The sequence below is a fragment of the Lissotriton helveticus genome, chromosome 12, assembly GCF_964261635.1.
Source record: "Lissotriton helveticus chromosome 12, aLisHel1.1, whole genome shotgun sequence".
Lineage (NCBI taxonomy): Eukaryota > Metazoa > Chordata > Amphibia > Caudata > Salamandridae > Lissotriton > Lissotriton helveticus.
Genome location: NC_136073.1, coordinates 212,017,894 through 212,043,754, shown reverse-complemented (window position 1 = coordinate 212,043,754; position 25,861 = coordinate 212,017,894). Strand labels below are relative to the sequence as shown.

Genomic DNA, 25,861 nt, shown 5'->3' with positions numbered 1-25,861 from the left:
CTGCCACCGTCCTCCGGCCTATAGCAGAATTGATCTTCATCAGGTTATCAGCTCCTTGGCTGCCTCCAGACCTCTCCCCCAAGATAACTTGGAGGGATATGTTAATGGGTTTACAACTTGGATCTCGGATTCAGTGTCCGCTTTGGCTGCTCCCTGCCGATCCAAGTTGGCAAGAGACTCTACCTCTAAACCATGGTTTTCCCAGGAGTTGAGGGACCTCAAACATGAATGCTAAGTTTTGGAGCTGGCTTAAAGTTATTACACGTCTATCGTTGCCGCAAAAAGACTCTATGCCTCACGAATTGCCTTGGCTAATATGAATTCGAAGGAGATCTTTGCCATTGTTAAAAATGTCATGGCACCTAGCGCACTAGTATGAGCAATGCCAGTCTCAATCTTCTGGTGCAACACGCTTTCTCCGTTTTTTTGTGGACAAAATATGTAGCATTCAAGTTTCTTTCTCCGCCCCGGCGGGAGGGCTCACAGCTTCCGCACCTGTCCATTTGACAGCTGGAATGTCTAATATGCTGTCAACCTTTGCGCCGGTTGAACCATCTGATACGTTAAAACTTCTTAAAGCCTTGAAGTCGGGATCTCCTAATGACCCTTGTGCCGCCAGACTCCTGGCCGCTGCTGCGGACATTATTAATCCGGAAGTTAACCAAATTATTAATATGTCCCTCAGTGACGTCACGGTTCCCACGTCATGGAAGCAGGCATTGATTCTCTCTCTCTCCTCAAGAAGCCTTCTCTCGACCCTTCAATACCTAGGAATTACAGGCCAATCTCGCTCCTGCCCAGTTTAGCTAAGGTTTGCGAGAAAGTAGTCACTAATCAGCTTACTAACTTTGAGGCATTCGGCCTGCTGCACCCAGCTCAATCTGGCTTCCGGGCGGCCTACAGTACGGAATCAGCCTTGGTAGAGGTGGCGGAGGCAATCCGAGAGTGTTTGGATGCCGGCGGGAGTGCAGCATTGGTTATGCTAGACCTCTCAGCGGCATTTGACACAGTGCCTCATTCACTGCTCCTTCACCGCCTCTTGGAAATTGGCATCACTGGTTCCGTCTGGGGTTTGATTAGGTCCTTCCTCGAAGCCTGAACTCAGCAGGTCTGGCTCCCTCCGTGTGCCTCGGAGCCTCAGCAGTTGGCTACAGGTGTCCTGCAGGGGTCATCCCTTACTCCCATTTATTTAACATTTGTTACTCCGCTGGTTTCTCTAGCGGAATCACTGGGGGCTAAGGTGATGGCCTATGCCGACGACACCCAGCTTTTTTCTTGGGGAAGAGACGATGAATCTGTCCAGTCAGCACACAATTGTCTTGCCTCTGTTTTCCATTGGCTGGCCCAGGCCCAGCTGAAGTGTAACAAAGGGAAGTCCGAGGTTCTCTTCTATGGGACCTTTCTGGTCGACTTCAGAGCTAAGTTGTGGCCTCCTGGTTTTCCCCTGCCTAGTGCAGGGAATAATACTGCACAAAATCTAGGGCTATGGGTTTCTGAGAACCTGAATTTCTCTACACAAGTTAAGAAACTTGTCGGGACGTGTTTCGGCACCTTGAAAACCCTGAGAAAATTCCTTCCCTTTCTTCTAGGACCTGCCAAAGAAACCGTGGTCAGCGATTACATTTTATTTCGCTTGGACTACGCGAATGCCCTGTATGTGGGCATTCCTGGGTACCATTTAAGCAAATTGCATGTTGTTCGAAACTCTGCCGCTAGACTCCTGCTTGACTTGTCTAAAAGGTGTAGTGTGCGTGCGCGTTTGCGCTATTTGCACTGGCCTCTTTTGGAGGCTCGAAATCAATTCAAAATGCTTTCCATTGCCCATAGGGCCCTTTATGGTGAGGGACCTAGCTATCTTCAGAAAAGATGTCTTTTACACTCCAGCTCGACAGCTGCGATCCTCTTTGCAACTTTTGCTGCAGCAGTGGCGTCACTAGGGTTGGTGTCACCCGGTGCGGGTAACTCATGGTGTCACCCCCTCCTGACTTACCGCATGGGCTCGTGTCTCGGCAATGACGCTGAACATCCTGTGATTCTACGCAAATAACTTAATCTCCCCGTGCCTAACAAAAAATGAATGTGTCTTCATGTAATGCAACTGGTGCTATGTAAAGCACTCGGATGCCCGATTCGGGTCAAGTTCGCGCTATATAAAACTCTGTATGATATCCGATTCGGGTCAAGTTTGCACTATATAAAACTCTGTAAAATAAAACCATAAGATGTAATATTACTTCTGTCGGCTTCCACCACCACGCCCCCCTGCTCATACCTGTGCAAGCCGGTACTGGGTCTAACTCGTGACTGCACAGTACGTCCACATCTGGCAAACTGCTGCAGGAGTCCTACTACTCTTGTACATTGAGCCTGTGAATAATTCTTATTTTGTCCTGAGTTCCCTTTCTTTTGGATTTCCAGGAAAAGTTAAATTTTTGCTAGAGCAGTACCGATGGTGTCCTCGACGAGCGGCCTCATCTATCAGACTTTGCTCCTTCATCTTGGACAAGTATATTTATAAGATTTGGGTAGTTGCTTCCAGAACATGTTCTTTGTTTTGTCCCACCTAAAATCACCACTTGCCGCTGACGTATGCACATAGCAAGAAAAACACAAGAAGCTTGTGAACCTCACATCGACTGTGCTTAGGTCATGCACAGAATAGTAAACAGTCTGTCCCTACCACAAAGGTGACCCCGACGGACATTACAAACATTGAGCACTGGCAAGGGGAGCAGTCACCAGCGTCCATTTGAAAAACTGATTACAATCATTGATATGCGGAGGTACGTCATTTTAGCGTGATGTTATGTAGATTAGCTCAGAGCAGGAACTTTTCCAATGTGGCAACTCAGGCATACTTTGGAAAACAGTTAAGGACGCATTAACTTTTTCTTTACGCAACGTTGCGCAGCAACAGAACTTGCTGTGCTGTTCTGCCTGAAAGGAAGGAATCAAAATGTCTCCATATTTACAAAGATATGCAGCATTTATGCTCTCTTCTTGCTCTGGCTCACTGTGAGCTGCCTAACTCCACTGCAGGCACCTTTGCCCATAGAACAGGATTGTCCTTGCGTAGGAAAGGAAACCATCCTACACAAAAACAATCTATACATGGAAAGAGCAATTAACAAGGAGAAAAAGATATTTCTGCTCGTTACGTCTGTTGGGTAGGCAAACCATTTTGCCGCAAAGTCTTTGTAAATCTGGGTTTGTGTCAAAATACACGGGTGGATGCAAGCGAACACCCATGCTGCACCCATATAATGCCTACAAGACATAAAGTAGGGCAAGGCAGCACTTTGCGCTGCCTTGCGTTACTTTTTGTATTTACTAAAGTACTCAACCACGAATCTGATGTAAATTCGGGGCTAGATGCAGTTAACTGTTGTGATTCACACACAACACTATCCAGAAAAATAGTAATCGAGGGGACATTTGAAAGTCAGGATGCTCTCTGTTTTGCACAGCAGTTATTCTGATCTCAGATGGTCAACAAAGGGATCTGCCAGACAAGGAGAGGCAGATTGGCAGGGTGGGCGATGCATGCCAGACAGAGCCTTGTGTGGTGGACACATTGTGTGGTGGTCAAGAGTTCAAATAAAGCTGGCATCTGCTGTAATTGCTTCGAAATGCGCCCAGCGCTGATGATCTGAATGCGTTGTCCTTGTATTTTGGCACACAATGATGCTGTCTAATAAAGATAATTAAGAAAACTGTTTTTCTACATCAATCACTTTGGAAAAGGCATTATTTAATCCAGACCAACCACTGTATCGTCGGTCCTTTTGTTATTAAATTAAAAACGGCACCTTAGGATATGTTTTTAATGTTGTGTAATTGTAGAATCAGGTCATGCATTGTTACCTTTTCAATTTACATGTGCTTTTATTTTTGTATTGTTGACGAAGAATTGAAAACTTTTATGCCGTGTATGCCGTAATAAATGTATTTACTACTAAACAAAAACAAAAATGTGCACTGTTGACCAGCTATGTCCTGCACCAGGAAAAAGCAAGGATTATTAACTCTGTGCAGTCCAGGACAAACGTCATGAATGTAAAAAAGACGGGCCTATTGTTATAACAGGTTACAGATGCGATGCTTAAACTAATGGCAGTAAAGTGCCTGTGCAGAGAGGTTAGCAATGATGACAATTATGTCTAAAAAGGCTGTCAAACATAATGAACACATGTTGTATTCGCAGGTTTACAAATGATAAAATCACAGTCAATTCAAGGGAGACTCACAAATATATACATCGCTATAAAGATGGGCAGCAGTCGATCTTGATATTAAAATGTAGTTTATTTAATTCATAAACTATGGACCCACCGGAGCAGCAGGGCAAACATCCCAACTCTCCAGAAACCAACCGCCTTCTCCCCACAGCTCACAAAACACTAACATTCTAAGTTACATCATGTAATTCCACAAATGACATAAGCAAGTTCTACAAATGATAAGGCATAACACACTGTAATAGACATAGAGAAAAGATACGACCTACTACCACATGTCTCTTTTTACAAAAACAACAAAATAAAATAAATCAAACATCCAAGATATAATCGTCAAATTTCTTTGGAATTCTAGAAATCCTTTTGTGAGACAAAGGACTAACCTGAGGAGAAGATTCAATAGACTCCTGTGGGTTGGAAGCAGGAACAAAAGAAGCTTCAGAACCACTCTCACCAACAATAGGACACTCAGAAGAAACAACATTTTCAGTACCAACATCGTGTGCAGTGCCATCAGTGAACACATCAGTTGCATGAAACTTTTTTTCTTGAACAAGATCATTCCAAGTGCAACCACCATCCTCATCTTCAGCAAAGAAACGTTCTTGCCCAGGTTTAAGAAGAATAACTGAACCCTTGCTCCACCAACCCTTCTCAGCAAGCAGAACAGCAGAATCAGTTACTCTTTCAACCTGAAAAGGATTGGAAAACTTGGAAGAACCTTTGCTAGATAAAGTGGGTTTCAACACACGTACCCAATCGCCAACCTTGATGAACTTATCTTTGGACTTGCGAGAGGCATCATGATAACTTTTGCCAGCAATGCGAGACTCTTGAATGTTTTGTTTGACTTCATCAATAATAACTTTCATGTTGACCTCAAGCCCAACACCTTTAACAAAGTTAGGTCTTAAGACAGATTTTGCCTGTCTGCCTCTCATCAGTAGATAGGGTGAAAAACCAGTGGAAGAATTCGGAGTAATGTGGTAACTCCACAATTTCTCCTTCAAGAATTGTAAAACATCCAACTTGCTCTCTAAGGCAGCTTGAATGCCCTCCTTAATAAATCTATTGGCCCTTTCGACTTGGCCATTGGCCCTGGGACAATACAAAGGGGTGGTTTCAGACTTGACTCCAAACTTTTCCAAAAATCCTTTCATTTTCCTGGAAACAAATTGCACCCCATTATCGGAAAAAATGAGATTAGGAGCACCTTCCAAACTGAAAACAAAATCCAAAAAATCAACAACAGCATCCGTATTGGGATGTTCCACAAAGGTATAATAGATCCATTTAGAAAAATTATCAATTAGCACAATAGAAAATCTCTTCTCCCTACCAAGACACTCAAAAGGACCAGAAAAATCAATAGAAACTTTATCCCATGGACCAACAGCTCCTTCTCTGAGAGACAAAGGTTGAGTCGAAACCTTCCAGTGTTTATCAGCTCTGACACAAACAGGACAATTATCAATCACTCTCTCAATACCTGCATCCATTCCAGGCCACCAATAGTGGTCCTTCAGAATTCTTTTTGTACCAGAGATGCCAGGATGACCAGCGTGAGCAAGTTTAATGAGTTTATCCCTTAAGCCATTAGGAGGAATAAACAAATTTTGACACAATAAAATATTCCCTTCAATGCTAAGCTCATCAGCAATCTGAGCAAAACTCCTTAAACAATCTTCCACATTCCTAATAGGAGGCCAACCAACACTAACTAAATTTTTGACTTTATTAAGTAACAAATCCCTGTCCATAGTCTCAATCCAATCTTCCTCAGAAATGTTCAACTCAAAAGAACTCACAGCATCGACCAAAGCCACAGCACATTCATGTTCATCCAAAATATCATTATTATCTTCCTCAAAAGGAGGAAGTCTGGACAAACAATCAGCAGTGAAATTTTTCCCACCGGGGATATGCTGTGTCTCAAAATTATACTCTTGTAGTCTGGCAATCAACCTGACAAGCCTCGACGACGCCTTGCCACTCCTGACACCATCCATCATGAATACAAGCGGTTTATGGTCAGTGACAAGAACAAAAGACCTTCCCCACAAGAAACCTTTGAATTTTTCCACAGCCCAAACGCAAGCTAAGGCCTCCTTCTCAATGGTACTATAGTGCTTTTCAGCACCCCGAATCGCCCTAGAAATGAAAGATATGACTCTTTCCCTACCATCAACAATTTGAGAAAAAACAGCACCGAGGCCAATGGTACTAGCATCCACAGTGACAAAGGATTTACCCTCAGGATCGAAGGTCTTAAGACCAGGTGCTTTTGCAATAAGCTTCTTTACATTGACAAAAGCTTCATCATGGATCTTGCTCCAAATAAACTGAACACCCTTTCTAAGAAGCTGTCTGAGAGGTTCTACTACTAACTCATACCCTTTCACAAACCTTGAATAGTACTCTCCCAAACCTAAGAAAGAGCGCAAAGAATCTTTGTCCTTGGGTGTACTAATATTATCCAAAGTGTTGACTAAATCTTCTTTGGGAAAAATGCCATCATCCGTGATTTTGTGACCCAAATAATTTAACTCTTCAACAAGAAATTTGCACTTTTCCTTGCTGACAGTCATGCCTTTAGTACCAAGAATGTTAAGAACCTTATTGAGAATAACATTGTGTTGTTCAAAAGTTTCAGCGAAAATTAATATATCATCCTGGAATGACTGAACACCAGTGATACCCTGAAACAAATTCTCAATAAGCTTCTGAAAAACACTGGCCGCTGATGCGAGACCAAATGGCATCCTTTTAAATCTATACAACCCAAAGGGAGTAGTAAAAGTGGTAAGATCCTTAGAAGAATCATCCAGGAGCACCTGATGGTATGCAGATTTGAGGTCTATGATAGAAAAATATTTGGCACCATTGACCGCTGACAACATATCTTGAATGCGGGGTAAAGGATGCGTGTCAACGACAATGTTCTTATTAAGGGACCTCAAATCTACACACAGCCTCAAATCTTGATTCTTTTTGAGTGCCAAAACAATAGCCGACACCCATTCAGAACTATCAGTTGGTTCAATTATACCTTCTGAGCATAAAGTGTCAAGATGGACCTTCAATTTCTCCCTCATACCAAGTGGAACCATGCGCACTTTATGTTGAATGGGAATTGCATTCTTTTTTAACTTAATTTTATGCATATAGCCTTTGACTTGACCCACAACATTTTTAAAGACATTTGAATGTTTCTTAAGAATCATTTCTAAGCTATATTTGTCCATGTAAACATTGTTAACATCAAATTCTCTAAGTTGCAGAGGACGTTCAGAACCAGGACATAAAATTACACCAAGCCTACCTAAATCAAACCACCCAACTATATTCTTCCCATCAATGGCAACATAAATTTTAGTAAAAATTTTCCTAGATTCAAATTCTAACGAATCTTCGAAGTAGCCTAACATGGTTATATCAAAGTTACCAAAAGCTTTTGGATTAATATCAGATTTATGGAGAATGACGTTCTTCCAATTTTCCTTGAAAAACACATCAGACAAAATAGAGATCGGTGAACCAGAATCAGCCATGGCTTGAAAAGAAACATCACCAACCAACACAGTGCCTAATGGTGCTTTAAAAGGCAAATTGATGTTGTTCACAGAATAATCAATTGTCGTAGATGGTTAACAACATGTTCTGTAAATCTTCTTCAACAACATCAAGATTATTAACACTTGAATTTGAAGAATTAGAAATTTTTTTAGGGGCATGGCAAACAGAAGAAAAATGGCCAACTTTACCACAATTAACACATTTTCTCTTAATGGCAGGACAGTTGACATTATTAGCTAAATGTGTTTTGGAACCACATCTATAACAGGATGATTTGTTAATAGGAATTTGTTTAAAACTAGACCTTCCTTTGTTAGAAGATTGCACTACACAGACAGATGAATCAGAAGGTGAGTTGAATGATTTAGAACTTTCAGCAGAAATGACTCTTGAAGATAAAATGGATCTCTCAATCCCTTTGGCTAAATCAACAGCTTCACTTAATGTGGGATTGCGACAAGCTAAGAGTATTTCCTGAACTTTTTTAGATTCACATTCAAAAATTAGTTGATCCCTAATGCAGTAATCAACAGTTGCTCCATAGTCACAATTAGCGGCTAATACTCTTAAAGCAGCAACATATTCTTCAATGGTCTCATCAGGAAACTGTTTCCTTTTATGGAATGCATGCCTTTCAATAAGAACATTAGGCTCTTCTTGAAATTGTTTCTCAAGTCTGGTAACAGCTTCCTTATAGCAGTTCCATCCATCACCACCCCCACTAGGTGGTGGAATAGGAATTACGTTTTTGAAAATTTCAATAGCAGCAGAACCCAAAAAACTGAATAAGATGGCCTTTAATCTTTCAGAAGAAAATTTGGATCCATCAATAGCCACAATGTAAATACTAACATTCTAAGTTACATCATGTAATTCCACAAATGACGTAAGCAAGTTCTACAAATGATAAGGCATAACACACTGTAATAGACATAGAGAAAAGATACGACCTACTACCACAATCGCAATTAATTTTGCTAGGTCTGAAATACAGCAAATTGTTGGTGCTAGAGTCCAATTTATCTGAAATGAAGAAAAAAAAGGTTGTGCAGTGTGTTATAGATACGTAAAATTCACTTATGGCAGTCATCCAGCCATACTGCATAATACTTAAGAAACAATCACAGGTGCTAAAGACTCACTGTGTGTCCAAACACAGATTGCATGTGGAATCCTGGCAGGTGGCAACATTGCTAAATGCCTGTACTAGTGTGGTAAGGTGCTTGTGCAAGTAGTTATGTATAAAAAATACCTGTCGACCGTGTTATATAATATTGAACTCTCCCACATGAGAAGCGCACATTATTTTCAAATAGGTTAAGGAGTAGTGAAGTCTCAAATCAGTTCATTGTGCATTCACTGGAAGATTCATCACAGTGAACTTGATTGACATTTCGTTGTGAAAGTGTAAGAGCCCAAATGATCTAGTATGAAAAAGTGCTTGTGCGATTCTTAAAAGGTACCGGTAACTGGCTAGAGGGAACTGTCCACCTTTATTGCCTGACACTGAGGTCACCAGCACATATTGAAGGACACCCCGAAATTCTCAGGTCTCGCTATTTTTCAAATATCAGAGCAAATGCAGAGAGCATTACCGGGTGAAAACCTAGGCTGTGCTGACATTTTAGTGTAATAAAGTGTTCTTATCCAAAAAGGGCTGGTGCAATTGCTCCGAGCAGCAGATGCGATCTGATTGTTGTGTGCCACATTTCTGAAAGTAGAGTTCATAATATAAATATTTCTCACCTCGGCCTCCAGACCCAATACCGGATGAAGGGGAGACGACGGCCAGCGTGCGATATCAAACACCGACCGACAGAGGTGACAATTTATAGCAGCGGTGCTGCGCACGCACTCCCTGCCTAGACTGTCTCTCCACGACGACGTGGTGCTGGTGCGCTACCGCCGCGACGCGTCAGAGAGGGGAGCACAGCGAGCTGGGGCTATCCCAGGGCCGTCATTGGACTAGCGCTAAAGATTGACGGCCCCACGGCCCACAAACTGGGTACGCCGGGCACATCACCACTTTTATAGTAGGAGGTGCGTGTGTGCGTGGCGACGTGCACTGTCTACACTGACTGCAGTATTTTAATTTGCAACTAGAAGGTGCGTGCACTGCACACCGTGTGCTTGCACTATTATAAAGCAGAAGAACCGAACAGATTTGAGGCTGCACTGCAGTGCAGAGCTGTGTTTTTGTTACACAGCGAGCCAGCAGTGTAACCAGATTGGTGGCACCCCATGATGGGGTGATACCCGGTGCGGTCAGCAAGCCCCGCACCCCTCTAGTGACGTCGCTGTGCTGCAGACCCACAGATTCAATCGTCACAGGTTGGGTGGCTGTTCACTTGTCAGAAAAGCTAGTCTGGCCTGGAATGCTTTACCTTTGGCGCTACGGAGCATTCAGGACCATGCGATGTTTTAAAAAAAAAAAAAAAGCTTAAAACTTTCCACTTTTAGATGACCCTCTGGTTTCTTTTGCCTTTCCCTTTGCACCCGCTGTGACACTGTCGAGTAGCTGAGTGCGATATAAATTTATTTAACATAACAATGTTGCTGACACAATTTCTTGGAATATAATTTCAAAACAAAGCTACGCCATAGTCTTACCTTTTCCTACAAAATGGTGTGGTTTCTTCCATTTTTATTAAATGGGTGTAAGGTCTTTTCTGACGCTTTTTGCACGTTTCTTTCTTTTTCTTGATGTGAGAAATGTACAAGTTCAGATGGCGTCTCCCAGCCTATGCCAAGAGTATTTGAAGAGAAACCACTTGTGCTGTATTTAGGTAATTGTCGGTTCTGGACAATTCTTTGCACAACTAGAATAACCATAAAAAAGAGCCTTTGGGGGCGCGGCAAATGAAGCAGCCGCACGGCTTTCTTAAATGAACATGGCTCCCATAGTGAACTGAAAACAAAACACAAATACAGCTCCCAAAGTAAACAAGAGAGCACGGCTGCCTTGAAGAAAAAGCTAGCACGCAAATGAAGTCATGGACCTTTAATGAAGCCAGTGTACAAAGTATACCAAACACAAACACTTGTCACTACAATCCAAAAGCCCGAGCAGAGCAGCAAACATAAGAGTGCTCACAGAGTATCATAAATGAAAAAAAGAGTAAGGGCACATGTAACAGGAGCAGTCCTCTGGGAGGTTACAAAAGTCCAAACTAGGGACTATTCAGCGTATTCACCAAACAAAAGCCGGCCTTTACAAAGGACAGTAAGAGGATCCAATGAAAAAGATTGGCAGTGCTTGAAGCCCATATTGTAGGTACAGCATGTCTCGAAGAGGCTAGGCTTTAGTCCAGGTTGCCGCAAGCTGGCAGAGCTAGAACGCTCTGCTTGTGAGCACTCTAAGTACGGTGTACATTTTTTTTTCTCACAAACAGTAAAAAGTGCATTTTCCTAAACTGTCTTTTAAATTCCGTATGGTGACATTTGCCTAACTCTGTACCAAAACACACTGTTCCTAGGCCTTGGACCGAGAATCAATTCTCTCCAAGCAAAAAGCGCAGACCCAACCATGTAGAAGTTCAGGGTCAAATACCGAACATCGCTCTGCCTCCAAAGAGATAGTCCCTCTTGTCTTCCCCTTTTGATTTCTGAGACCTTGACCATAGACAGTTGTATGTTCCAATTGTAGAACTTTTAATAGGCAGGCGTAGCGGTGCCATCGCACAATCACTGAGAGCATGGGTGAGTTATGATTGGCTGCAGTGTTTGTCAACTGGCTACATTTCTTCCCACAAAATAGCCTTGGAGATACATACACATGGGCCACTTGCAACATTATTTGACCTCTCTTCAGGCACAGGATTGTGCTAAAAGCAGAATTTCAGTAATTTTTTAAGAAAAGTATAGTCTTTTACTTTACGGCCAACAAAATTATGATTTCGCACCAGAACAATTCATACCATCAACCCCTAGTTAAAACTAGTCAGTCCCACAAGGATAACACATAAGCACTCAATTATATATTCGAACAAATGTAAGCACCAACCTGCACAACCTACGATTTTTCGAATCGCTATTGCAAATTTTATTTTTTGGGACCAGTAGACACCTAAAGATTTGTAATGTGTTCTGCACCTCTGTATAGCACGTTCTTTACACAGTACAAGGAAACTATAAATGCATTAGCTGGAGAGTACCAACCCTTGCCCTATAATATTGGTAAGGTTAATAAAAATCAAAACATTTTAAAACAAAATTCACTAAGAGGAAGTCTGTTACATTTATATCCTTGTTCACAATTTTAGTTGTTAGTGTTTCCAAAGTCACATTTCCAAACAGGATGGGTGTACTTCTCAAGTTTTTTGGGTGACCGCATTCTCCTGCAAAAGAAAATGCACCATTTTATGGCTGAACCTAGTGTGCCTCCGGCCTATGTGTATGCATGTGATTGTTACACAATAAAATCCCATTTTAACTATAATTTGATCAATTGTATTTGTTTCTTCAAGTACTTTTTTTTGGCATGATCTTTTTTGGATTTTAACATCTCTTAATTTTTTATACAGCTCCCGCCATTCAATGAAAGCACTTTGTGCAGTAGTCAGCCTTCAGATGATCTCAGTGATGGTAAGTAATTGCGGTTTAAATTCCAGTTCTTTCTGATCTGCCCAGGTTTCTGTTTTCTGTATGTTGAGTGATGAAATCCATTCCTAATTTTTTTGGTTTCATTCAGTGCTTAGAAACCATGTCATTTAACGTCAAATCAAGGTGTTGAATAGTTTAGCAATTTAACTGAGAATGTAATCTCTAGTTGTTTTGGCTAGTACAAGATTTCAGCACTTTTGGGTTGAAGCTCTCCGGAACCATGCCATGCTGTATTTTGCTTTGCAAGTTTTATGACTTTTTTTTTATCATTTTTCGATTTTGCTCAAATTCATGGTTGTCTGCATTTCTCCAGGTTTGTTTATTGCTTAGCTGCATGCTGTTTAATAACTTTTACATTTCAAGAACTGTTTATGAATATTAATTTTCCTCACACAGCATACCTAAGGGTTGACGGAAGCTTGATTCTTTCTTAATATACTGAATCTCTGGTCCCTACCTCCTGCAGCCAGTTCATATTTCCCTGTCTCAGAATTACTACTTTTTTTTATTGTCTCCTGAAAAAAGTTGACAAACTTCCTCAAGCATGAGCTTAATTCACAAAAGATTAGTGTAAACTGCACTTGTCAATGCATAACATCTGCGAGCGTGATGTTACTGCTGGATTTCCGAGGTTAGTGGTTGGGTAGTGGATGTTTCTGGGAATTGGAGGAGGAAGTGTTGAGGTTTGAAGAGCTGAGTAAAAGCACACAGACTTCGAGGTTTCTTGGTATTGGTCATTTTCCACATATCTCCCACTCGGGTAGAGTGCAAATGTATTTCCTCAATGCTATCGGTTGGAATCCCTCCCAAATTCAATTGGGATGTAGGGCAGTGGGTTTCTTCATTGGAAAATATTTTCCCTTCAAATGTCCTTTTTGAATGTTCTAGAAACCGGACTCCTATATTTGTATGGTATTGAAAGATTCTTTCCTCCCATGAAAGTTGCAAAATCTCACAGAAATTCATATCCCCTTTACACCTTTAGTTTCAGGCACCTCTCATGTTGATTTGGGGGGTGGTGGGAGATGCTCCAGATCAGAGATCAAAGGTAATGAAGACTTGTTTTTTTTGCTTAATCTTGTTTTTCAGTGTTTGTTTCCATGCGTTTTGGCTTCTGGTATGGTGTAGTCCACCTGAAGTCGTTAATTTATCTGCCAGGTATGAAGGGGTGCTGTTTAATGTGGCCTTTTATGTAATGCAGGTTGGTTACTCTCACTGAAGAAATATAAGATATATTAAGTGAGATATCTGAATAGATTACTCACAGTTCTGACCTCTTGCAGGAAAGAACTGTTTACACAGTACTACTAATTCTATAGTAACTTTCAGGTGAAGGTTTTGAGTGTGATACACATTGGGAAATAAATGATCTTGAATGTAAGCACCATCATGTGTTTTTGACACACCAGTGCTTAACACTCAAGTTTAAGAGAAAAATAAACTTGCTTCATCCAGTAGATGGTGAAAATCTTACATACCTTTAATACTCAACCGAATTTATGTAATATTTTAAGATTTTTTTTATATACTTTCTCGATCTCAATTTCTCTCACCACCCCCGTGGAATGCCCTTCTTTGGTGGCATTGGGGAGTGGTTTTACCAGCTTTGTGGGATGAGTTTTGTCCTGTCTTTTAGGGCACTTTCTCGGATATCTTTTCCAAATATTTGTGTAAAGTTTTTTTCCTACAGGTGTTTTTTTATCCTACAGACACTCTTTCAAGGTGGGGAGTGGGATGGCCGGTGGGATGGTGGCAGCCATACATCTTTCTGAATGTTGGTGGTGTAGTTTCTTTTTTCTGTTTTTGTGTTGCTGCCCATGATTTTAGCAGCACCTAGTACTAGTCCCTTTTTAATCCAGTGGATATTTAGCCATGCGCTTGCAACAGACTTTTGATGCCACTCGCATGGCATGCTTCACTTCATACTTTAAAATTAAAAAAAAAAGGATAAATGTTGCTGCCCATGATTTTAGCAGCACCTAGTACTAGTCCTTTTTTAATCCAGTGGATATTTAGCCATGCGCTTGCAACAGACTTTTGATGCCACTCGCATGGCATGCTTCACTTCATACTTTTAAAATTTAAAAAAAAAGGATAAATGTTACCAACGGAATGCAGTTAGATCATGGGGTTCTGTTTGAATGATCATGTACACATGTTTGGTAAATAAGCTAAATGAATGTCTGTTTTGGTTCATTGATAGAGATGCTATTTTGCAGTGTATGCATCTATGGAGTGAGTTTCCAGTAAGTGATTGCAGTATACATTTGAAAAATAACACAGCTACCCATGTTAAATGTTCTGTGCCTACTTCCCAAACGACAACTTTTCTTTCTGCAGTAATTCTCTACCTTTGTTTAAATGTATTTTATTCTTGAAAATACAAAGGATTCTAATCTTTTTCTTTTTTCCCCCCTTTAGGGGATGACGATTACCAGAGAATTGAGTTTGGTGTGACTGAATTCATTAATGCTGATATTTCTTTGCTGAACAACACAGACTACAGTATTTCAAGTACTCTAAACCCCCAGGCGCCAGAATTCATTCTTGGTTGTACACCAGCACAGAAAAATCATGACGACGACCTTCTTGATGAAAATAACTACGAGTCTATTGACTGCCAGTTCACAGAGCATGCCCTTTCTTTGGATAGTAGTTCAAATCCTGATGAAGGGATAGGTAGTCTAGGACAGAGGGAGCGAAAAAAGAAGAAAAAAAGACCTCCTGGATACTACAGTTACTTGGAAGGTGCCACTGATGGTGGGCCTCCAGAGGCCCTTGTTAATGGTCATGTCGGTTTGTCAGGACTAAACAGTATAAGCACAGAGGATTTGGAATTTACATCTGATGTCCTAGCATCTTCAGTCTCTCCTAGGACTTGTAATACACCAGAAAACTCTCTGGACTTCAATGAAGCTCTATCTGACGATGCTTCAGTTTCTAATGCACTAGACAATACCAGGACTGCTGAGCAGCCCGACTTAGACAGTGTTATAAATTCCGAACAATCTTACATCCCTGCAGAGAGTGGAAGGGAATGTATAGAAAGGACGAATGTACAGCCTTATGCTGTTATTGATACTACTGAAAATCAAGACGTTACCTATGGTCAGACACTTGAATGTCCCGAGGAAGGGACCACTGCCAATGGATTTGAATCAAACACTGCAGAGAGCACTTGCTCAGAGTTAGCCAATCAAGAGGAGACATCTGTTGCTGAGGCAGCAGGAGCTGCTCCTGGATCGGCCTACAGTAATCAGCCTGCTAAGTCGTGGGCTAGTCTTTTTCATAATTCAAAGTCATCTGCATCCACTACTGCAACCTATGTTGAAACTAAGTATGCCCCACCTGTCACCACATCTCATCTAGTCCCTGAAAAACAGGTTGAAGTTAAAGAGGGGCCTGTTCCAGTTTCAGAGGATCCCGTAGCCATAACAATTGCAGGTATAGTTTACTCAGACAAGAGTAAATTGAAACACGAAAGTCAACACAAGCCTTGGAGCAAGGTTCATTCTGATTTCAAGTAGTGTTCATCATTGTTTGAGATGGGGCAAACTTGTTTGCCTATTATATTTGAATACCAAAGTAGTATAAGAGTGGGGGTGGAAACTGAGTTTGATTTAGAGAGGTTTCTTTAGAGAATTCAGACCACTTGAATCAGTCTTTTTTTTAAATTTGTATTTACGTTTAAATGTGTCTAATAACATTGAACTAATAGAATTTGAACAAGTGTTGAACCCTGGAATATCCCTTCTTGCAGTTTTTTGTGCTCATGTTATAAAGAAGCCAATTGCTCAAATCATTATGGCACAAGAGCCGTACTCCGGCAGTCTGTATAACAACTGTGCTGTTAGTTAATTGTTTTCATATTTTTTTTTTGTTTGTTTTTTTGTTAAAGAAATATTGAGGTCGCAACTGTTCATATTTGTTTGTGGTACATCACTGTCCAGAAACTTTATATTCTGTTACGTTAAGAAAATCATTGATGCAGTTCAATTATTTTTTGCACTGCTTTCTTTTATACATACTTTAGTTTTCCATTGGAAGCAGAATTCTTGTTGTCTGATTAATGTGGCACTGTACTTCCACCATGTGTATAGACCACTTTCAACAAGAGTGGAGGTCTGCAAGCCGCCTACGAAGTGTTATTAATGATGTCCTTTATCACTGGTAGTGATGCAGAAAGACATCTTTTCTTCACAGGTTAAATGCTTATCCTTGTGGTTTGTGTCCTCCCCCTCTCCTGCTGGCTTGAAAATCTTAATATTTCCATTTCCTAGGCAACATTTCCTTGCACGTTGCAGATTCTTCGAAGTGCTTTATTGCAGATTGCTGCCATCAGTCTGTACAACCCATTTTTGTATTTAATGTGGTTGCAAACTAATATGTGTGCATATTGGATACTATTTCTTAAACTCAACTCCGAGATGTGTTGTGGCTTTTCTCAGCTTGTGATTCCCTAGAGCATCTTCGCTTTACTCCTCCACTTTAGCCTAAAACAGGGGTTCTAAGTATGAATCATACTTCTATTTTTTTTTAATGCGCTGGCCAGTGCAAGAGAACCAGGAAGCCAGTTTTCTCTGCTCTTTCAAGATGGTGATAGTAAGGTAATGCTTTAAAGTAAATTGCCCTGTAATAGATTGCTGCATTGACTGAGAAGGGAAACATTTTCTTGTCACAGAATGGCTTGGTGCCTGGTTGGATGTGTCAGACTATTTTTGCTTGAAGGCTTACTTGTCCCTGCATCAATTGGTTTACATGTTCTTCTAGCCATAGTTGCTTCTACCCTTTGGATGAAAGTGTTATGCATTCCACTGAAAGTGACTGTTCAGTAGATCATTGGCAAGACTGATTTAATGCTAAGATTATGCCGCATAGTGATTTGAAGCATAGAGAAAGTTAACTAAAGAAAAAATATACATAATATTTTGCATATCCCCTCTTCAAAGTTTATAGCACCTAACTCAAAGTAGCCATAGGGGTACAATGCATAGAAGTAATATAATCGAACTAGTAGTATTGGCCAATCCATGTTTTTAGCTTACTTTTAAAAAAAATATATATTTTTTGGTTGCTGTGTTTTCGGTCCACCTTTTGTGTGCTTTTATTTATTTGAAATAATTCAACTAGAATACTGTACTGCTTTCTTTTATTAATCTTTACATTACTTAGTTATATTTAAACCTTTTTCGATATATCTCCTGCTAGGAGATGGTAGTTAATTAAGTGCTGACACGCCTCTGATTTGAGAGACAAAGTTAGCCTCTTTCGCTACTACAACTTAGAGCTGAGTGCTATCTATTTGTTTACTTTTAGCTTTCCAAAACATTGGCAGTCTCCTGATCACCTCGGAGTACATCTTTTTTATGATTTTATGGGAAATTCAGTGATTGATTTTAAACTGATGTCGCATACTTTTAGTATCTGCCTTCCACACTGGATTGGAAGGATTCTTGTGAGTTGTATGAGCTTTCTGAAACAGCTACTAGGAGAACCAGACCTATCTCTGCCATGTGTTTAATCCCTCTCAATACCAACTAAAAGCTGAAATACTTTATAGAAAATGATGCTGATTCGAGTTCACATTTATTTGTGTAGGATTGCTGTGTTACTATACAAATTTGGTACTTTTCAAAAGAGGGATGTAGTTTTATTTTACCATGAAATCACTTCAGCTTGGTTAGATTGAGTTGCTGTTCCCTGACTTGTTTAGCTGACAAGCTATAGCCCCTCTTTCCTATTGCACCAAATAACAGCCGTTGATTACTACATAGTTGTTTGAAGTATGTACTGTAATGCAAAAGCACATCTAATTTACAGATCTGTTCAAAGTACTGCTATAATATGTAGTGGCTGTTTAATAGTTATATAAAAACGTTATTAAAACTCATAATTGTTGTGTGATCTTTGCTCTTGCATGAATTGCTAATTCATTTACTAGATTCACGTACATGTATGCAAGTTTGAAAACATATCTGATCACATTGTCAGATTGTGCAGGGATGGAGGGGTATTGAAGCTGTTAAACAACCCAGGGAGATAGCGAATAATTTTGTTGTAAAACATTTTTTTATTCATTGTGGACGGGTGAGGGTATGTTTTTTTGCCTGGAACACTCTATTTTCAGTAAACACATTGTGAAAATCCAAATAAGAGTAATCTAGAAATAGCAGAACATGTACTGTATATTTATTGATGTGTTTTTAGAAGGTGGGTTCAGGTTTTGTAGAGCTTCCTTAAGACATTGTGCATACCACATAAGGTTCAGCACCTGTTCAGCAGCATGCACTAGCATTGGAAACGCCTTTAAATGTTTGTAAGATGTGGCATGTCATCTTTGCTTTGGTTACCACCCCAGCCCTCACACTCAAGCTTTTCTTTTACCTAAATTCCCATGTGGGGATTTGTGTAGTGGATTAAACTTATTCATTCACTTCCTCCTTTTATTTACAAAGAAATGGGTCTCGCAATGTGCACATTTATAATGTTCTCTTTCAACCAGTATAACCTCTTTCTACAGCATCTTGAGTACTTCCAACCACTACAATAGTTTTAAACTGTACCTGGCTGCAGTAGAAACGTCTTTTTAGTTGAGCTGAATTGCTTACACTCGCTACAACTACACTTCCTTGCATCTTCATTTTGCACTGATGTTGTACTCCAAGCTGCTTTTCTGTCTCTTCTTTGTTGCACAATGAATGTAATGAAAAGGTACAACCAGGAGGAAACGTAACTTCATCTTCAACTGCTATGGAGCAGTTCTAGGTAAGCGGGACATGTACCGGGTAGTATGCTATAGTCAATCTGAGGTTCACAGATTTCTTTGGAACAGAGCTATTTCTCTGGTCATAGCGGAGCATCAGTTGTCCCTATCGGGATGAAATCTTTAACATTCCTTAACTATTCTGTTGATATACGATCTGGCTTCTCTAGTGCTTATGAATTTATTTCTATGCAAAGCACTGTTTCTTTTGTAGCAAAGTTTCTAACCACCTTGGAACTGATTAGGCATCAGTCAAATCAGTCACAATAATAATGTAACCGAGCAAGTGTCCTTTCACTGGGAAGTATAAATCTTCTCTTTCCGTAGGCAGCCATTTGCCCTATTTCTTTTTATCCCATATTATTTGCACAAAGTTCTGATTAAGTAAAGGTTTTACCTCAAAATGATTTATTAGCTTGAATCAGATGCAATAAAGATAAAAGTGAATAGCATGGAGAAAACACATTGCTTCTTTGCACAGTCCTTTCCATCGTTTTAGGGTCAAATTAGCTATACAGCTTTATTACATAAGGTTAACTTCCTTCTCTCTTAGATGATCAACCTCTTTCAACGAGTACAACTGTAATGCTCAACATATTCTTCTAAGCCTCCCTGTATCTGTTATGGCCAGCGCCTACAGAGCTTCTGAGACCCTTTCCCTTATGTGGGACATTTGCTTCTGTGGTAAAATAATACCTGTAAAGACATGTCATGAGGGGCTAAAAGTCTTAGGAGACTAGTGCATGATTAAAAGATTTCACTCCAGTCCTTTCAGGAAGGCCAAAAATATATTGGCGGCTTGCATTTTGAAGGTAAAACGTCTTTTCACTTGAGAAGCAACCCTCATCCCTTATTATTTAACTTGTGGACCCCGCAGCAGCCACCCATCTTCCCTCCCCATAGCCTCCAGATCTGGGAAGGAGATTTAGTTTCAGTATGGCAATGTCATAGAATCTGATGGTTCCATTACCTAAAGTAACACTACTATGTATTGATTAAATTTAAGAGGACACTGATCACTTATTTTGAAGGAATTAATTTAAGAACCGGTGGGGAGGATATCAATTGCAATGGGATTATTCATTGCTATGTAGTGAGTAGAATTAACCTTGCCTGTTAAGGCTGTAAATAAGCAGTCAGCCTGCCGTCTTCACAACAGCAGATTGTTTTTTCTCTAACTTTCAACTGCAACCCACCCCCGTAATCCAAGATTTTATTTTTTAACTAAATGCATGGTACTTGGTGTTTATGCAGCTTATTCATTGCCTAATATTCAACCTTCTGCATACAGTGCAGTCTGGCTCATGCAAATTCAACTGTATTGAAATGGCATGCTACTGTCACTTCTTTTCAATCTCGTTGATGTCTCCAGTGTGTTTATCACAGTTGGACACATCTCCGTGGTTGGTGTGTGCCTGCCTATGTGTGGCAGGCAAGCCACTCTGTTCTTTTTCCTTTCCGATTGCTCTTTCTCCTTCACCTCACATTTCTCACTCTTGACATCTATGCCGTACCAGTTGGTGTACCCCAAGCCTTGGTCCTGAGAAATCTTCTGGTAGATCTAAAAGACACCTTCCTTGGTACTAATTTTATTTGGCTTCTCTTTTCATCTCTAAGTTGATGGCAACCAGTTCTTTCTTCTCACTTGTACCTCCAATCCCATAATCTCAACAATGGTTGACTCCTTTTGCTGTGGGGGAACGCCTACAAATCTGAAATCTGTCCCCCTACCTCTTGGTGAGCCCAGCACACACTTTCAACACCTCCGTTCTATCCTGGAACATATCAGGCCAACTTGAGTCTACTGCACACCTTAATTTTAATTTTTTTTCTCATCATTCATATTCATGACCACTGAAGCTATGCTGTAGTTAAATACTAGGAAATGTTGCTAGTGATTCCACTTCAAAATGATAAAGGCCCTAATAAGTGCATATGTTAAAAGCAGGCTGAACTTTCGAGTCGGCTTAATTTTGGGCTCTAAATAGATTCACGCTTACCCTATGAAAAGATAATCAATGTTGCCATCAAGACATTTTACATTACATGAATATCACCGCCCTGACTTTACTGTCAAGGTGGTTCTTTCTCCCAACTAGCTACTCCCAATAATGAATATTAATCTCCTTGTTGTCCCTAGACCGGCTTGAGCCCCCGATAGATTCAGAATAATGAGGCTATTGCGTTCCCTTCTACTGAATGTCCTACTCTGCCATTCCACCTACATAATGACTTGTTGAGATCAAAGATGACATCAAGTGCAGCCTGCTTATTTGTAATAGTGTATTCATTTTAAAATACATTATTAGTGTGGTCTCACTCTCACATCAGGTTATTCATAAAAACTCTAAAACCAATCATAACACATATATAATAGAGCCCCCTCTACTCCCTTTCACTTTCTTTATCGTCCTCTTCCACCAAATCAATGTTGGCACGTTCAATGCGTCTTCCATCTCAAAAGTGTTTCTTTACAACTCACAATATAGTCTTCAGTATGTGATAGTTCCAAACTTTTCTATTAGTCTGTTCGAAGTTGCTCTGCTGGTTTGCATGTACACCATGTTCAGGTTAATTTATCTTCATATTGTTTGAGTAGTCCCCGCAATAACGGCTTGCTGATCAGTCCAACACCCTTGTGTGGAACGTATTTTAAGATTTTGCTGTTGTCCTATTTCAAACATCTTCCTACTATCTCTTGAGTCCCTGATGGTCTCTTGATAGACTTTCATAACATTGAGATACATGTGTTTGCCAATGCTAGACCCTCTCTAAGCAGTGTACACAGAATGGATATTGGTACGTTTCTCTCATTCTTTTTTTTTTTTTGTCTGGCTGAATCCTATGGATTACTTCCGTTTCATTGCATGAACATGAAGCACTGCTCTACTTACACATTCTGCACACTAATGAATCCTCACTCTTTTGTCCCATTCGGTCCCTTGGCACACATGTATTTGAAGGCGTATTACTGCTTTTACTGTATAACATGCAATGTAGAAATCTAAAATAAGCCTTGTCAAAGTCAGTAGTCTGGCTTGAATACAATAATGCATGCATAGGCACATTAAAGTTGGACCTCTTGACTTTGCCAGTACTAATTTTGTGTGAAAACAGGCCTGTCGAGATTCTTTCTCCTGAATATTTATGCTAGAATTGCAATTATCTGCTCCAAAAATAATTGATGATCTCTCCATCCTCTCCTTAAACCATTGAATGAAAGTCTGCGTGGGCCAGCTCTCTGGTGTGCCATAGATTTTCTGGAGATCCGTCCCAGTCAGAGATGTGATCTAATTCATTGAACGTTGTGCTTGCCACCACTGTTGTACTGCACTGTATTATGTTACACTATTACTCTTTACTTATTCAAGAATTCTGCGTCCATAATGCTGTTCATTTGTTTTGTATGGTTAAGCCCACCTCTGTGGCAATTGAAGTGATTTACAACGATAGAGATCACCTCACTTCAGTTAAATGTTCTTGTGAAGGCCTGTTCAAGTTGAGAGAATATAAGAGGAGGAAAATGTCAAGTGGATGATATTAGGAGTTGCCAGAGAGGTTCTTGTGACCGAGCATATAGGTGACACTTATAGGAAGGCACGTGGTACCCTGGCTCATCCCTGGGGTGGCTTCACACCCTTTCTAGTTTGGCTAAGTAGTGTGAGCTGGTGCCTATTTATGCATATTTTGCATTGTTTTCTGGCTAGAACAGTCTCTGATTCACCCAGTGCAGGCAGCGTATAACCACACCAATGTTTAGCACGTGGACAACACAGGTATTGCATGACAACAATTTGTTGTGCTCTACAGTCTGGTATCACGCCTCTACGTTTTTTTAAAGCTTTTTACTGTACATGCTATGTAAAGGTCCTGTCACTCAGGAAGCCTTTACATTTTTTTGCCTCCGCTAGAAGGTACAAGAAACAAAGATAGATGACTTCATCAGGCGAGGCGTAGTGTCCTTGAATGTCAAGTGGCATTTTCAGGCACCATGACCATCAGTTATCTTGCCACAAAGCAGGCCTTTCTGCAGATGTCTACCTTCAAGCTGCAGCCTCAAGAGAGAGACAATAATTTACTATTAGATCATAGAAACTCTACAGCTGCATGCTTGAGGTCTCGTAGCAAAACAAGGACGTCTTCTCTACTCTAGCTAATGAGTGCTTTCCAAATTATGATCAATGAATCTTTGAAATGAGCTAGCCTTTTCATACAAAATAGCAATGTTGAGATCTCTGACTTTGCTGATGAGAGGCTTCCTCTTCTTGTGGTCTGCAATCTTTACATGGATATCGTGAAGCAGTATGTAGTCCATGGCAATGTGGGTCGCACACCTCATTGCAGATGTATGCCTTTATTCATTAAACCAATGAGGTTACTTGGCCCTCCTTTACCTCGCTGTATGAATGGAAGGGCTGAAGTGAAAATCACCATTACTTGGTGGAAATGTTAATTCTACCTCAAAACACCTTCACTCCCACTCATTAATTGTGAGTTGAGATTGTTTCAAATGTCATCACCCATGCAAATTGTTCATCAATGTTTAAAAGTTGATCACTTACATCACACTTCGTCCAGTGTGGTTGCCAGGCTTCCATCAAGTTTCAGCAAATCGCCTGAGAGCGACCAAAGAGCACTTAATCTGGGCAAACACCCTTGTGCAGCCTTCTTAGTGGCTAAAGTTCACTTGTTTGGTATAAGTGACATGGTGGTTTTTAAAGACGGTCCATGAAAATTTGAACTGGGAATGAACTTCCAAAAGCTGAAGTTCTAGTGCGAAATAGAGGAACGGAAAAAAGCAGCGTCTCAGGGCTGACTGCTAAAGAGTGAATGGGTGCAGTGAGCCACATGCTCAGACCTGACTTCTATTAGTGAATTACCGCAATTTAAATGGACAGATATTGCCAGGTATCGGACACTTGCACTTTAAATTTGAAAAGAAGTAAACGAGCGCTTCTCAGCAGGGCAATAGCACTTTTTAGGTGAAAACACTTGGTGTTTCTTTGTAGCAACTAGGTATTCTAAAATACTTCTACTGTCTCTAACTCCAAAGTCACGAATCATTGCAGGGAAGTAGGAAAGGTTCAAAGGCTTCGACAGAGGAAGACCAAGTCAGAGTAATCAGACTACTAGTAAGTAATTGCTTCATTACTGTCGCTGATTCTGAGTGGTTGCTGCTCGCATTAATGTGAACTTAAGTGCCCGTCTGGGGTTGGACTACGTCCCCCAGACAGCAGAGCTGCCAGTCTGGGCTCAGTGAGGAAGGAGGCGACGTGCTAAAAGTGTGCCAAATGAGTACCGTAACTTGGGCTGGTTCTGAGCGTTTTCCTACCTGCATTACTGTGAACGTTGGTATCGATCTAGGGTGGGGCTTTGTACCCCAGACAGCAGAGTGGACAGGCGGGGCTCAGTGAGCAAGGAGGTGACATGCTACAAAAGTGCCAAAGGAGTACCACAGTGCGGGCAGACAAAGAGCAGACCCATCAGCGCCTGTCCGTGGCTGGGCCCACTCTTTGGCCCATATATTGTTTGGGCCTTGGGGGAGTAACAACCTATACAGTGTCTGCAGAACGTGGGCGTTCCTTTTTTATTAAACATAGGCAAATGTTAAACTGTTGGGGTAGCTTCTGGGCCAACTGCCATCCAACGTACAACAGTGACAATTGGAAGCATGCTTGAAAGAGCTATGGGGATAATTGCAAATGAGATCACACTCTCTGAGCCTAGGCTATCATTGGAGTATCGTGCCATGTTAACTGAACCTGGTGGTTGTTCCCCTACCAATGGCAACATATCGAGGCCTTCTGATTCTGGGACCCAGGCATGAATGCATACTGCAGATAGCATACACGACGACGTGAATGGCAATTAAGGATCGGACCCAAAGCCTTTCTAACACTTTACCACAGCTGGGGCCTGTTGTCAAGAGGAAAAAACGCATAGGAATGTAATGTCCACGATGGCAACCAGTAAACCTAATGCCCAGCATCGGGAGACAACTGTCTTTTTAGCTTCAAGTACAGAACTGGTCACAGTTAACTCAGACATCAGACTCTAACCCTTGACTCCTTGAATTTTGATTCTGTATTGGCTCCAGAATTTGCTCACTCCCTTTGGGTTATTTTTATAAACCAAAAATGATGACTTTCCTGCAGGGCCCACTCGACCAACCTAATCCTGGGTTTTCATTGGTACATTAGAACAGGTTTTTCGCCTTATGTGAGCTGGATGGGATTGACTGACTGGAATCTACATCCATTCCCAGGGAAAAAGCAATGGCCACCCTGACAGTAACCGTTCCCAAAATGGATACTCAATCATTTTTAGGCGACCTCAATGGTCTCTTTGGTACGTGTCGAAGATATTAAATTGGATTGTGCCAGTATTTCAATCTAAGATGCTTTTATCAGAATGGCAAATGTTTATAAGACAGCATGATAATATTGTGCTTCAAGAAACTTGGGCAACTCAAATCTGATAATTGATGTTTTTTAGTGTTATAGTATTGCGGCAACTGTCTCTCGATCTGGTTGTGCATCAGGGGGCTTAGCCACCCGGGTGAATTTATCTGCTGGGGGTTGTGCTAGGTCGATTGAGACTTCTAATAATAGTTTTCAGGTTGTGAAATATAATAGGGGTTTGACTTTATATTTAATCAATTTCTATAATGGTGATTTATCTA

At 40.8% G+C, this 25,861-nt stretch overlaps 1 protein-coding gene across 1 annotated transcript in view; it reads left to right on the top strand.

The window, feature by feature from the left end:
• USP10 (ubiquitin specific peptidase 10) overlaps positions 1–25,861 on the top strand; it is a 414,101-nt gene that overhangs the window by 85,050 nt on the left and 303,190 nt on the right. The window contains exons 3-4 of the mRNA XM_078669861.1: positions 12,338–12,398; positions 14,838–15,860. Coding sequence (XP_078525987.1) covers positions 12,338–12,398; positions 14,838–15,860 — 1,084 coding nt within the window. The remainder of the gene's footprint in view (positions 1–12,337; positions 12,399–14,837; positions 15,861–25,861) is intronic.